At 39.8% G+C, this 15778-nt stretch overlaps 1 protein-coding gene and 1 pseudogene across 2 annotated transcripts in view; one reads left to right on the forward strand and one right to left on the reverse strand.

The window, feature by feature from the left end:
- SUZ12 (SUZ12 polycomb repressive complex 2 subunit) overlaps positions 1-4735 on the forward strand; it is a 43159-nt gene extending 38424 nt beyond the window's left edge. Inside the window, exon 16 of one of the 2 annotated variants that reach the window (XM_027567678.2) lies at positions 2243-4735. In XM_027567678.2, coding sequence (XP_027423479.1) covers positions 2243-2588 — 346 coding nt within the window. In that variant the 3' untranslated portion in view covers positions 2589-4735. The remainder of the gene's footprint in view (positions 1-2242) is intronic. The other variant, XM_027567679.2, reaches the window with a different exon arrangement.
- Positions 4736-14028: 9293 nt separating this feature from the next.
- LOC113939100 lies at positions 14029-14465 on the reverse strand (annotated as a pseudogene).
- Between the last annotated feature and the right edge of the window lie 1313 nt (positions 14466-15778).

Raw genomic sequence — 15778 nt, forward strand, 5'->3', positions numbered from 1 at the left:
TAGTGATTAAAACTCAGCTATGAATAATTTCTGTATTTCGAAACTTAGGTTAAGTCTCTTTTTTCTTTTGTCCTGATATGTCAGTTTCAAGATGGAATTTTAGTCCTACTGTTACTTTATAGGGTTCCATTTTCATTCCTTGATCTAACTCTGTTAGCATAACAGCTATTGGAGTTCATGCTATACTAGCATTATAAAGTGGCAGGTAGGGCGCCTGGGTGGCTCAGATGGTTAAGCGTCTGCCTTCGGCTCAGGTCATGATCCCGGGGTCCTGGGATCGAGTCCCACATTGGGCTCCCTGCTCCTTGGGAGCCTGCTTCTCCCTCTGCTTCTCTTTCTCTCTCTGTCTCTCATGAATAAATAAAATCTTTAAAAAAATAAATAAATAAATAAAGTGGCAGGTAGTTGGGTAAACTTTAGATTTTAGAATCTGTGCAGGCAGGTGCTTTTTTTTTTTTAAGAAAGATTTTATTTATTTGAGAGAGCACAAGCAGGGGAGTAGCAGAGGGAGAGGGAGGAGAGAGGGAGAAGCAGCCTCCCCACTGAGCAGGGAGTCCGATGTGGGGCTTGATCTCAGGACCCCTGGGAACATGACCTGATTTGAAGGCAGCCGCTTAACCAACTGAGCCACCCAGGCGCCTCTGCAGGCAAGCCTTACAGACTTTGTTGGACACTCAGTTTCAGTGCGTAACTGAGCAGCCATTCTCCTGTTTGGTTTAATTTGATTTTTTCAAATTTTATTCATTGTGGGAGCACCCTACTTGCTTTCTATCAACACAGCCACACTGTAACCACATTTGTTGTGACACCTTCAAATTTTTTTTTTTTTAAAGATTTTATTTATTTATTCATGAGAGACAGAGAGAGAGAAGCAGAGGGAGAAGCAGGCTCCCAAGGAGCAGGGAGCCCGATGCGGGACTCGATCCCAGGACCCTGGGATCATGACCTGAGCCGAAGGCAGACGCTTAACCATCTGAGCCACTCAGGCGCCCTTCAAATTTTTTTTAACATGGCTTTTTTCCCGTTACATCGAAAAATAATTGGCATACATCACTGTAAGTTGAAGACATACCATATGATGGTTTGATTTACATTTATTGTGAAATGGTAACAATAGATTCAGCTAACATCCCTCTTCTCATATAGGTACAATTTAAAAAGAAAAGAAAGAAGAATAAAGGAAAAAAGTCTTTTCTCCTTGTGTTGAGAACTCTTAGTATTTACTCTTTTTTTTTTTTTAAAGATTTTATTTATTCGAGAGAGAGAGAATGAGAGATAGCACGAGAGGGAAGAGGGTCAGAGGGAGAAGCAGACTCCCCGCTGAGCAGGGAGCCTGATGCAGGACTCGATCCCGGGACTCCAGGATCATGACCTGAGCCGAAGGCAGTCGCTTAACCAACTGAGCCACCCAGGCGCCCCAGTATTTACTCTTTGAACAACTTTCCTGTATATCATATAACAGTGTTAGCTGTTGTCCTCATGTTGTACGTTATATCCCTAGTACTTTATTTGGTAACTGGAAGTTTGTACCTTTTGAACACCTTCCTCCAGTCTCCCCTCCTCCCACTTTCTGCCTCTGGTACCCACAAGTTTGATCTCCTTTTCTGTGAGTTTTGTTATTGTTTTCAAATTTATTTATTTTTTTAAGTAATCTCTACACCCATCATGGGGCTCAGACTCACGACCCAGAGATCAAGAGTCTTGTGCTCCACCAACTGAGCCAACCAGGCACCTCTGTTTTTCCAGATTCCACATATAAGTGAGAGCATACGGTGTTTGTCTTTCTGGCTGGCTTAGCGTAATGCTTTCAAGGTCCATCCATATTGTCACAAATGTGGCATCTTCGTTTCTTTAAAGGTTTTCCTTGAAGTGAAAATGCAGAGAAACACTGCTTCTGAACTAGGAAAGTATGTCAAAGTCAAGAAAGAGACTAAAGGGGGATAGTTAGTGTGTATGTAGAGAGTTAATGAAAGTGGTGTTGGCAAGAGAAAATGCTCTCTACTTTTAATACTGCTGTATGCCATTTCATTAGGGCAAACAGAAATGACATCTGTTGAAGTTCTGATTAAATTAAATCTCTTTAAATTTCTAAAATGGTAAGTCCATTCAGGTCATTGAATCTCAGATTCACTGTAGTTTTACTGATTGTTAAATCACTTACTGGTCTATCATAGTTACCATGTTGCATTTGACAAAAATGCTTTATATCACTATTGATATTTGTGTTATTTTTATTAAATAGGTTTATTGCTGACAATCAAATGAATCATGCCTGTATGCTGTTTGTAGAAAACTATGGACAGAAAATAATTAAGAAGAATTTATGTCGAAACTTCATGCTTCATCTAGTCAGCATGCATGACTTTAATCTTATTAGCATAATGTCAATAGATAAAGCTGTTACCAAGCTCCGTGAAATGCAGCAAAAATTAGAAAAAGGAGAATCTGCTTCCCCTGCAAATGAAGAAATCACTGAAGAACAAAATGGGACAGCAAATGGTTTTAGTGAAATTAACTCAAAAGAGAAAGCTTTGGAAGCAGATGGTGTCTCAGGGGTTTCAAAACAGAGCAAAAAACAAAAACTCTGAAAAGAAGAAACCTAACCCCATGTTATGGACAAACACTGAAATTGCATTCTAGGGAATTCAGCCTCTAGGAAGAGTTTTGTTTTCGTTTGTAATCATAGGTTTCAAACAGGCACTGTTAGATGAAGTAAATGATTTCAACAAGGGTATTTGTGTCAGGGCTCAACTTCACTTCGTCATGTAGCATTACATGTATGTCCCTTTCATTGATGTCATTACAACACTCTGGTTTGAGCATGAAAAGCAATAGTTCAAAGAAAGTATTTTTAACTTCAGCAATTGTCTTATGAAATACATTGAATTGATAATCTAGAAATTATTTCATATATTTAAATTACAATGTTTTTTGCATTTGTGACTGGCCATTTTTCTACTTTGTAATTGTGAAACCTTTTTTGGGGAGGGAAAATTGGAGGGGATTCCTTTTTAGAAATTGAAGATTTTTGGAAATTATGTTGCATTATTATTTGCAATCAAACCTTGATCCTTGATTTTGAAATCATTTATCAATTTGGAATGAGAAATTACAACGTAAGATTCTTTACAGAAGTTCATTTTACAATTTTAAAATAGCACTTCTTCATCTTATGCCTGTTTGAGAAAATGTCAGTTTTTCACATTGTTGACCGTGAAATGTTGTGTTGGCTTACAAGGTTACTGACCATTTTGTTTTCATGTGGATACTTTTACTGCCTTGCTCACCCAGTATATTCTTTTAAACTTGAACATTTGCTGTTTTGGATTTGTGGGGTTTTTTTTTTTTTTCAGTATGGTAAACACATTGAAAATTCAGCTGTCCACATCTTTTCATTATAAACCAAGGGAAGAATGAGTTTGGGATTTTTAAGATGCCACTTTCGAGGAAGGAAATGTTCTATAAAAATGAACCAGAAAATGTTATAACTTGTTTTTTTCTTTGCAAGGATGTCTTTGTAATGTATTTCATGATTAGAATATCCAATACAGATAAGCTGACTTGAATTGTTGTGAGCAATTTTGCCCTGTGATATATGTGTTTTTATGCACATATTTGCAGTTGGATTTTCTCCAACAGAAAGTGGTTTCACTACTGGCACATTAACAAGCACCAATAGATTTTTATTCCAACTCCAAGCACTGTGGTTGAGTAACATCACCTCAATTTTTTATTATCCTTAAAGATAATTGCATTTTCATATTCTTTATTTATAAAGGATCAATGCTGCTGTAAATACAGGTATTTTTAATTTTTTAATTTCATTCCACCACCATCAGATGCAGTTCCCTATTTTGTTTAATGAAGGGATATATAAGCTTTCTAATGGTGTCTTCAGAAATTTATAAAATGTAAATACTGATTTGATTGGTCTTTTAAGATGTGTTTAACTGTGAGGCTATTTAACTAATAGTGTGGATGTGACTTGTCATCCAGTATTAAGTTCTTAGTCATTGATTTTTGTGTTAAGAAAAATAGGAAAGAGGGAAACTGCAGCTTTCATTACAGACTCCTTGATTGGTAAGCTCTCTAAATGAGTTACAGTAAACTCTGATCATGCCTCTGGATAGTGAATCTCGAGCATTTCTCTCGGGCTTTAATTTGCTAAAGCTGTGCACATATGTAAAAAAAAAAATAGATTATTTTAGGGGAGATGTAGGTGTAGAATTATTGCTTACGTCATTTCTTAAGCAGTTATGCTCTTAATGCTTAAAAGAAGGCTAGCATTGTTTGCACAAAAAGTTGGTGATTCCCTCCCCCAAATAGTAATGAAATTACTTCTGTTGAGTAAACTTTTTATGTCATCTTATAATAAAAGCTGAAAAATCCCTTTGTTTCTATTTATAAAAAAAATGCTTTTCTATATGTACCCTTGATAAGAGATTTTGAAGAAATCATGTAAGATGATAAAGCATTTGAATGGTACAGTAGATGTAAAAAAAAAAAAAAATTCAGTTTAAAAGAACGTTTGTTTTTACATTAAATGTTTATTTGAAATCAAATGATTTTGTACATAAAGTTCAATAATATAAAAGCTGTATTCTGTTTTGGTTTTGGTTTTTATTATTATGCATTGTTAATGTGTGTACTAAGATTTTCGTTTGGCTTAGGATAGTAAGGATCCAGAAAAAGTAACACCCATCGGTCAGTTAATAAGAAATTAAGAAAAAAAAAAGTGCAAAATCCTACATTCAGTTCTAGTAACATCAGTTGCAACTGGCATGTTATTTATGGTAATACTTAAAATTTTTTTTATAATAAGTTCAGAGTAATGTCAGTGTAGCTGTCAACCTAACAGCTATCCATCTTTGGTTGTAGATTTTTTCTTTTTAATGAAAAAATTTATCTTGGCCTTCAGAAAGTTTATAGAGTGGGATACAAATGAGAATTTTAAAGTAAAATGATATAGTGTATAATAAAATACAACATTCTGTGAGGTTAGTTGTTGAAGCTAACTCTGGAAGAGTTAGGAGAAACTTTACAGACGAGCTGACAGTTGAGCTCTTCTTTATTTACTGGTAATAGCGTGTCTCCTATACACCTGCTGTGTGTTTTTTGAGCTGAGTGCCCCTCTGTGCTTCCAACGCTCACTCTAGGTGTTTATTCTAAACACTTGCTTTCTCATTACATTGCAAGGTCCACCTCACTTACCTTAGTACTGCCTAATGGTTTTAGTTGGTGCTCAGATACGTATTTGGTGACCTGAACTGAGGGTTTTACAAGCTGTGCTGAGTTTGGATTTCGGGCAGTAAGGAAGTACTTGGAGATTGACAGGACACAAATCAACCTGTGTTTTTGGCGAGCCATGGCTCTAAGAATTGGAGAATGGAGAAGCTCTGCACAGGAAGAATCCACTACTAGGATGCTATTGAGTAGTAGCCCAGGTGAAATACTCAACTACTAGAACACTACCTGTCCTGAAGTACATGCCTGAGAAGTCCTCGGTCAGTGCTGTTGCAGGGCAGAGGGGCGATGAAGCCAAGGAGAAGGTTTCAGAGAGGAAGCAGTAGTCCTGCAGCACAGAAAATGAGTCAGATGGCAACTTCAGGGTAGTGACATGATAGGAAACGGGTTTAAAGTGTCTAGTACATGGGAAATGAGATGGAGAGGCTTCACACATGAAGAGTATGTGAAAATGGGGCCATACCATACAGAGACAGGCAAAGTTAAGAATTCTGGGGAGAGTGGATGGGAGGGTTGAGCAGGATTGCAGATATACAGAAGCCAAAGACAAGTTACCAGAAAAAGGAAGGAATGAGAGCAAGAACACAGATGGATTCAGCTTGCTGTCAATAGAAAGTGGTTTCACTACTGGCATATTAACAAGCACTCAAGACCCTTCTGGTGGCAAAATGGGTACAATGTCAAGAGAGAGCGAGCATTCTGGTACTTTAATAAAATCACAATGCGGGGCACCTGGATGGCTCAGGGTTAAGCGTCTGCCTTCGGCTCAGGTCATGATCTCAGGGTCCTGGGATCGAGGCCCACATCAGGCTCCCTGCTCATTTGGGGAGTTTGCTTCTCCCACTCCCTCTGTGATCTCTCTCACTCTCAAAAATCTTTTAAAAAATAACAATGCATTCAGCCTTTGCTCTAACAATTCCATCTTTAGGTAGTTACCCTACAGGTAAACACATGTAAAATTACAAATTGTTACCACTGTTGAAAACGGATTAGACACAAGTCATCAGTAGGGAACTGGCTACATTATACAAGCCGTGTAAGTGGAATACTATACAGTAATAAAAAAAAAAGGGTCAGGAAGGGTTTGGGTTTTTTGTGTGTGAACCAATGTGAAATAACTGCCAAGATAAAAGGTACAGAACAGTTTCTGGTGTGCTCCAAATTTTTTAATTGAAAAGTTAATGTGCCCATTTTGTTTGGGTTATAGCATGTCTAAAGGATACATAGAGACAGCTGCTTTTAGGGAAGGTAATCTGGAGAAAACAGATGAGAGGCAGGCTTTTCACTGCCATTTTTGAGACATCTCAATTTACCCATTTTTAAAAAATTTTATAGTTCTTATATTTAAATCTTTAAAAAATTTTTAAAGATTTTATTGATTTGAGAGAGAGAGTGAGTGAGCATACAAGCAGAGGCAGAGGGAGAGGGAGAAGCAGACTCCCTGCTGAGCAAGGAGCCCGATGTGGGGCTCAATCCCAGGACCCTGGGATCATGACCTGAGCCGAAGGCAGCCGCTTAACCAACAGCCACCCAGGCGCCACTCTAAACAATTTTTAGTACAGAAAATAGAAAAGGGAGTTCAAGAAGGATGATGTTCTCATTGGGAAAAAGGCAGAAGGGATGAGTGTCTAGTACACAGCTTAGAACACAGTAAATTTCTAGTAAGTAAAACAGGAAGTTCATTGTCAAAAATAGTTTCTAAAAATTCAATTTATATTTTGTTAAAGTAACAAATAGTATGCCCCTCCTAGAAAAGTGGAAATATGTGAGGTTCTGTTAATTATGTCAAGTACCATATTAAAGCAGAGATCTTACCATTAATGGTTCCTGGGTTGTTGTCAATAAAAATCATACTCTTTCTGACCTGACTTCATTTATCTCTCCAGTCTTATCTCAGTATGCAGTCCCCCCTCCAAACAAGTGGAGTCCCAGGGCACAGCAGAATCTAAGTACATACATGCACTCTGGTGTTCTCAGTATGTAGTCTATGATCCAATTCCTGGACCATCTTCTGTTCCTATGTACTAGTTCCTATGAGGGTATGGTCCATTTTTATATAGGAATAAAAATTTACTCAAGTACATTCTGAGACAAATGTAAGATCGTTACTTTAACGTCACATGGGATCACTCTATAAAGCTGGTTCTAGACAGCAGGGTTGATACCTCCTGGACTACTGTATTTTATCTATTTTCCCATTTTTGACTACCATCCTACCCACATGGCAAAGCTTCAACCAGGGGCCATGTGCAGGTGCACCATCATATTGTGTCCAAGCTACTCCATCCTTTTTCAGAACCCAAAGAGCTTCTACCTGCCTTTCTAGCATGCGGCCACTAGCAGCCATTTTTTCATTCATCTATTAAATATGCCAACGCTTGTCCCAAGCAGGGAATGAGATGTTGAATAAGACTCAGAACCTGTTTCAAGGATTCTCCCGGGGCCTCATGGGTCAAAACCAGAGTCACTTTTCTTTTTCCTTCTGTCCCTGAATAAGCATCTATTTCTTTAGTAGATTCATTGCTTGTAACTGCAGAGAAAGAGTGAAGTTATAAAGGTATCAGAAGAAAAGCTTTTTATATTTTGACACTTAAATTTATGAGTCACCTAGTGCACTACCAAACTATAGCAGGGATCCAACTGAGATTTTCTTTTGAGTGGATTCTGTCTATAGTGTCCCTATTTCTTTTATTTGGGGGGTTAGTTCTTCTGTGAGGCTTTGTAGTCGGACCAGGGTTACCATGTGAGTCATTAGGCTTACGGAGACTTACTCACTCATTAAATACTTACTGAGCACTTACTATGGCCTTTGCCTTAGCTAGGCATGTTTATACAAAGATGTATAAGCCAGACATTGTTCCTGTCCTCATGAATCTTAAATTCCAGAGAGGGAAACATTCAACTATCTTTTAATAAACCACATTCCAAAGTATCTAATATCAAAGTAGTGTCCTGGGGGACAGAGGCTAGTGTGGACACTACCCTTAGAGTGGTGGGAGAACTGAGAGCTGATAGGCTTGGATCTGAATGCCAACTTTGGTGCTTTTGCAGCTTCAAAATGCAGAAAGTTACTTAAACACACTGAGTGGGTTTCCTCAACCATAAAATGAGATTAAAATGCCTCCTTCCAAAAGATACCTAGCACAGTAACCTGCTCTTGGTTTACATCACCATTTCCTTTCCTACAACCAACTTCAATCTCCGTGCTCACCTCCAAAGAGAATCACATGCTCCATTGTATAAACTTCTTCTTCCACAGCTATTTTCAGAACATGGAAAAGTCTCCCGAGATTGTATTGACATAGTCTAATTCTCCTACAAAACTACAAGCTTTCTAACATTGCCATATGTAAGATTAGTAAGTAGAGGGGCGCCTGGGTGGCTCAGCTGGTTAAGTGACTGCCTTCGGCTCAGGTCATGATCCTGGAGTCCCTGGATCGAGTCCCACATCGGGCTTCCTGCTCCGCAGGGAGTCTGCTTCTCCCTCTGCTTCTCTCTCTCTCTCTCTCTGTCTCTCATGAATAAATAAATAAAATCTTTAAAAAAAAAAAGAATTTTTCAGATGGCCATATGTCAGGCGATGCGGGGTGTTGAGTAGATCCCCGAGTTGTGTACTTCACAGTACACACATCTGTAACGAGATACCCCAACAGCACTGCGAAATGGTGTCACCCATTGGGCAGTAATACACATTTTTCACATTTCTTTTTGTTTTGTCTGGTAAGAGGATTTGCAAACAAAATAATCAAACCTGACACCTATTGGCACTTTCATTTTATAAAAGTACAAAAAGAGCAAGGAAGATTATTTCAGAATAAAGGATAGTCTTCAGTAGAACACATTTAGATCTGCAAAACAATCATGGTGGGGACTGACAGTTAGTTACTTTGGAGCAGTTAACTCCCAAGTTACTGCCTTCATAATAAAACCATTTTGTTTTTTAAAACACTCACACACACCAAAAAAAGCCCGAGCTCCGCTGGCACCAATTACATCAGAATTTTTGCTGTTTTTAAAAGCTCTCCAGGAAATGGAGAGAGCACGAGCAGGGCGGATAGGCAGAGGGAGAGGGAGAAGCAGGCTTCCCGCTGAGCAGGGAGCCCGATGTGGGGCTCGATCCCAGGACCCTGGGACCATGACCTGAGCCGAAGGCAGATGCTGAATGACTGAGCCACCCAGGCGCCCCTATGTTTCACTTCTTGTTCTTGCCCTAATCCTTCATATATAACAGAGGCCCTCAGATGCTTACTTTTTACCTTTCTACAGGCAAATCCCTCATAAAGGCTCTCTTTACTGTTTGTCTCTACTTACTATTCCATTTTTATGTTTTGATATTAAAATATATAGCTTCTCTGAGAAAAGGGAGAGCCTGGGTGGCTCAGTCGGTTGAGCATCTGACTCTTGGTTTCAGCTCAGGTCGTGATCTCAGGGTCCTGGGTTCGAGCCCCGCATTGGGCTCCACGCCTGGTCCCTCTTGCCAAAGGACCACAAAAGGGGCAGCCTCGTAAGACAGAAAACTTGTCGCCCACCATGGCTCTCTTCAAACCAAACACCACTGTACAGGGTTGAATGGTAGCCCACAAAAAGACATGTCCACATCTTGGAACATGTGATGTGGCGTCATTTGGAAAAAGAATCTTTGCAGATATAAATAAGCTAAAGATCTTGACATAAGATCGTTGCAGATTACCTGGGCGGGTCCTAAATCTGGACAGGTGTCCTTGTAAGAAGCAGAGGGGCCATGAGAAGCCAGAGGCAGAGACTGCAGTTAGGCGGTGGCTAGCGAAGGAGGCCCTGAAGCCTCCAGAAGCCAGCAGAGGCAGGGAAGTCTTCTCCCTAGACCCCTGGGAGGGAGCCCGGTCTTGCCAACATCGGGATTTCAGACTTCTGGCCTCCGGAACTGTGAGAATCAATTTGTCTGTTTAAGCCACCCAGACTGTAGAAATTTGTGATGGAAGCCCTAGGGAACTACAACTACAGAAAAGACTGTGTCCTGCCCCTGGTCCACGCCAGCAAAGGCCAAGTGGGGAGCCCAGATTTCCACACTCATGAGGCTATAACAAGATACCCCAACAGCACTGAGAAATGGTGTCACCCACTGGGCAGCGATGAAGCCACCCACCTCCGTGGTGAGAGAGGAGCCTGGACCTCCGCCCCCACCAGCAGTCACAGGATCGCTCTCCCTCTCTCTGATATGAAGCCTCAGAAAAAACCAGTGGAGACTCCAGACTTTTACCACTGCCTAGAGCAACGAGGCCACCCCCATTGCAGCGTCCGTGGAGACTACACAAGGAACTGGAACTCCCCTGCCCACGCAACCAATAACAAGGGCTCCCCTCTTGGCTGTCAATGCAGGTCAAGGGGAAGCCATCCTTCCATCTCCATGTGGCGGTAATGAGGCAGTGCCCCTCAATCTTTTCCTGTTGGACCGGCGTCAAAAAGCCAGCTGAAAGAGAAGGTTTAAATAAGATCCCAAGTCTCAGAACATAACACAAAATGCCCACGTTTCAGTAGAAAATCACTTGTCATCCCAAGAACCAGAAAGATCTCAAACTGAATAAAGACAGACAACAGATGCTGACACCAGGCTGACCAAGATATCTGAATTATCTGACAAAGATTTAAAAGCACTGTATTAGAATGCTCCAGAAAAGCAGAACCAATAGATGATTATAGAAGCCGAGAAGTCCCAAGATCTGCTGTCTGCACGCTGGGGACCCAGGAGAGCAGGTGATATAGTTCAAAGGTCTGAGAGCCAAAGGTGTAGATTCCAGTCCAGATATGAAGGCCCCAGAACCAGGAGCACTGAGGGCAGGAGATCCATGTTTGCTCAATAGAGAGCAAATTCAACCTTCTTCTGCCTTTTTGTTCTATTTAAGCCATCAACAGATTGGATGAGGCCCAACACATTGGGAAGAGTCTTACCTGCTCTCCTCAGTCCATCAATTCAGATGCTAATCTTTTCCAGAAACACCCTCACCAAACAACCAGAATAATGTTTTAATGAGCTATCTGAACATCCCTTGGCCCAGTGGAATGGACACAAAAGACCCCCCATCACCAAAGCCATGATTAAAATGTTTCAACAAAGGGCTCCTGGGTGGCTCAGTCATTAGGCATCTGCCTTCAGCTCAGGTCATGATCCCAGGGTCCTGGGATCGAGCCCCGCCTCAAGCTCCCTGCTCAGCGGGAAGCCCGCTTCTCCCTCCCCGACTCCCCATGCTTGTGTTCCTGCTCTCATTATGTCTCTATCAAATAAATAAATAAAATCTTAAAAATAAATGAACGAACGAATGAATGAATGGATAAATAAATAAAATGTTTCAAAAGGCACTTACAAACACACTTGAAACAGATGAAAAATGAATGGCCTCAGCAAAGAATATAAAGAGCCTGGCCCAGAAATAGAAGGTATGAAGATCATCCAAATGGACGTTTTAGAACTGAAAAATACAATAACCAAGATAAATAATGAAAAGCTCCGTGGATGGGCCCAACAGCAGAAGGGACGTGACAGAGGCCAGACTTGGCAGACTGGAAGCAAAATGACAGGAATTAGCTAATCTGAACGACAGACAGAAAACCAACTTCAAACAAACAAAACCTCAGGAAGCAGTGGGAATACACAAAAGATGTAAATTTGTGTCCCCGGAGTCCTAGAAGGAAAGGAGAAAGAGGGCAAGGCTGAAAAAAGTACTTCAAATAATGGCTGCAAACTTTCCAAAGGTGGCATGTTACATAAACCTAACAATTAAGGAAGCTGAGGGACCCAAACAGGATAACCCCAAAGAAACCCATGCAAGGACACATCATAATTAAACTTCTAAACACTAAAGACAAAAACATATATATTGAGGGCTCCTGAGTGGCTCAGTTGGTTAAGCGACTGCCTCCGGCTCAGGTCATGATCTCAGGGTCCCGGGATCGAGTCCCGCGTCAGGCTCCCTGCTCGGCGGGGAGTCTGCTTCTCCCTCTGACCCTCCCCCCATCTCATGTGCTTTCTCTCTCTCATTCTCTCTCTCTCAAATAAATACATAAAATCTTTAAAAAAACAAAACAAAAAATATATATATATTCAAAGCAACTACAGAGAAATGACACTTTACAAGGAAAAACAATGAAATGACAGTAGATTTTTCATCAGAGGCCATGGGGGGGGTGCCATGATATTTTTCAAGTATTGAAAGAAAAGAATTGTTGGGGCAGCTGGGTCGCTCCATCAGTTAAGCATCTGACTCTTGCTATCAGCTCAGGTCTGGATCTCAGGGTCATGAGTTCAAGTCCCACCACCCCCCGCCCCCCCCCGCCAAAGAATTTTGAATCCTATACTCAGTGAAATATCCTCCAGGAATAAAGGGAAAATCAAAACATTCTTATACAGAAGAAATCAAAGAGAATTTTTCACCAGCAGACTTATTATAAAAGAATGGCTAAAGGAAGTTCTTGAAACCGAAAGGAAATGGTAACAGAAGGAAACTTGGAACATCATGAAGGAAAAAAGAACACAAACATACAGGGAACATAACACAGAAATATAAATACAATAGGCATTTCTTCTCTTGAGTTTTCTGAAATTTTTTTTATGGTTAAGGCAACACTGATAGTTCTAAATGTATATAGAGAAAATATTTAAGAAACAAAATTATGCTGTAAATGGGGAAGGATAAAGAGACATAAGGATTATTTCACTTGAACTGATAAAATGATGACACCAATTAACTGATAAATTTATTATATCCTCCGCTATCCGAAAGTGGAATGTTCCTATGAAACTTTTCATAAGCTGAAATGGCATAAAGTGAACAATATCCCCTGCTTTCCGAAAGTTCACATTACACCACTTTACTTTACGAAAGACCTACATTAGTACCTGTTTTCGCTAATGCAAAGAAATCCAGAGGACTTCTGCAATTATTAAAAAAGCCATTACCATACTAATGTGGATGTAGGTATACACACATATATATCTGTACAAACATACACAACATATATATGTAATATGTATAATACACTTAAATGTGTGTATATACGTTAATGTATATATGTGTATTCTATGTATATAGGTGGGTTATATACATATGTATATATATATTTTTTAGAATAACAAAAAATATTTTACTAAAACGTAAGATTTACAGAAGTTTCCAGACAAGCCATACAAAATGGTCACAAGCTTTTTCTTGAAGGAAGGATTCTACACTTGACAGCAAAGTCACAATGTTATTAGTGAGGGCTGTGATGTTTGTTTAATGTTCCCATTTTGGTTCAAACAATCAAGCTTGTCCATCTACAGCGTCTCAATAAAGTTAGACTTGGCTAGAGAGCATATTCTAAAGAACTGGTTAGCTCCTTTTAATGCAATTAGATCACCATAAAAAGGGGGAAAGGAGCCCATAAAATTAAAATAAAACTACCTCTCCCCCTCAAAAAAAGTAATAAAGAAAAACACTCACACCCCTGCAGCTAACCCTGACAACTACCTTCATTCACAGTGCTTTATACTCAAACCATGATGGGGGAAATGAACAAAAGCAGAGAAGGGCCACTGCTTTTAAATGTTTCACAACAATCCAGATGGTACTTCTAGCCTCTGCTCATGCTTTACAACAGTGAATCAGGACAAGACATAGATTTGCTAATGTGCTTCTAATTACCAAAGGACTGAAGATGTCTGGGCTTTTATTCTGTAATGTTTCTAAGACTGTGTCCATTAAATGCAAACAAAAAAGCAAGAAGTCTTGCCAGAACAGGAGAAGTGATGCACACTTGATGATCAGATCGATTTTAAATATTATTCATGGCACATGTTCTAGCTGTTTCTATGGCTTGGGCTTCGTTGGTCTTCCACTGCTCTGCTACATCATTTGCTAATGGATCATCTGGATTGGGAGCACTTAACAAAGCCTGGATCGATAGCAGAACTGTGCGGATCTGCAGTGCTGGGGACCACTTATCTTTCAAAATATCTAAACATATTCTTCCCAACTTGTCTACATTAGGATGATAAATTTTGGTCATGAAGCATACTTTAGGGGCTGCCATCGGGTATTCTTCTGGTAGGAATAGTTCAAGCTTAAAAGTCCCTCCCTCAAAGGGGGAATTCTGGGGGCCAGCAGAAAATAACAGGCGTTGCTCTTATCTGGTTCTGCCTTAATGCCAGGAACTGGTTCTGCCAGCAAACGCTGGGTTTCCTTGATAATCCTGTGGGGCAGCCCGGCCATCTTGTCAGATCCCGAGTTCGGCCTCTGGTCTCAACTCTGGCTCTGCTCGCCTCACGCACAAGTGGAAGTCCTATATGTATATTTTTAATACCTAGAATAATTACTAAAGAAGCTACACAAAGAGACACTCAAAAACACTATAAATAAATCAAAATGGAATTCTAAAATATGTTGAAGCAACCCACAAGAATGCAGAAAAAAGAAAACCAGAGAAAACAGAAAACAAAAAAGAAAAATGGCAACCTTAAGCCTTAACATATCAATGGTAAAAGTAAATGTAAATGGTCTAAATAGACCACACAAAACTCAGAGACTGACAGAGTAGATTAAAAACAAAAAAAAACATGATTCAGCTATATGTTATCTACAAGTAACTAACTCCAAATATATTAATATAGAAAAGTTGAAAGCACAGGATGGAAAATACATATCATGCAAACATTAATCAGAGGAAAGGACAGACTAGATTTATATCAGATGAAGTGGACTTTGGAGGAAAGAAAATTACCAGAGGCAGAGAGGGACATTATGATAAAATGGTCAATCCACCAAAAAGATACAGCAATCCTAAGTGTGTATTCATAAGACAAAAGAGCTACAAAGGATGTAAGTCAAAAAATGATAGAAAAGGAGAAACAGACAAATCCACAATTACAATTGGTGACTTTGACACTCCCCTATCAAGAACTGATAGAGCAACTAGACAGAAAATCAGCAAAGATACAGAACTCTACAAGATCAAAACAATCTACCCATTAATAGTAGAAAATGCAAGTCTTTTTAAGTGTCCATAGAACATACACCAAAACTGACCATATCCTGGCATATAAATCAACAAATGTAAAAGAATAGAAATCATACAGACTGTTCTCCAAACACAATATAATCAAACCAGAAGTCAATAACAGAAAGATAACAGGAAAATCTCCCAACACTCAGAAACTAAATAACACATTTCTAGGAAATCCATGAGTTGAATGGGAAATCTTGAGGGGGAAAAAGAGTTCATCAATTCAGCAGGATACAAGACAAACATACAAAGACATTCTATAGATTAGGAATGAGCATGTGGAAACCAAAATTAAAAATACAAGACCATTTACAATCACTAAGACAAAACACTTAGGTGTTAATGTAACAAAACTTGTAGAACTTGTATGCTGGAGACTACAAAATGTAGATAAAAGGGGCGCCTGGGTGGCTCAGTTGTTAAGCGTTTGCTTTCGGCTCAGGTCATGATCCTGGGGTCCTGGAATCGAGCCCTGCATCGGGCTCCCTGCTTGGCAGGAAGCCTGCTTCTCCCTCTCCCACTC

The sequence above is a fragment of the Zalophus californianus genome, chromosome 16 (assembly GCF_009762305.2).
Source record: "Zalophus californianus isolate mZalCal1 chromosome 16, mZalCal1.pri.v2, whole genome shotgun sequence".
Taxonomy (NCBI): domain Eukaryota; kingdom Metazoa; phylum Chordata; class Mammalia; order Carnivora; family Otariidae; genus Zalophus; species Zalophus californianus.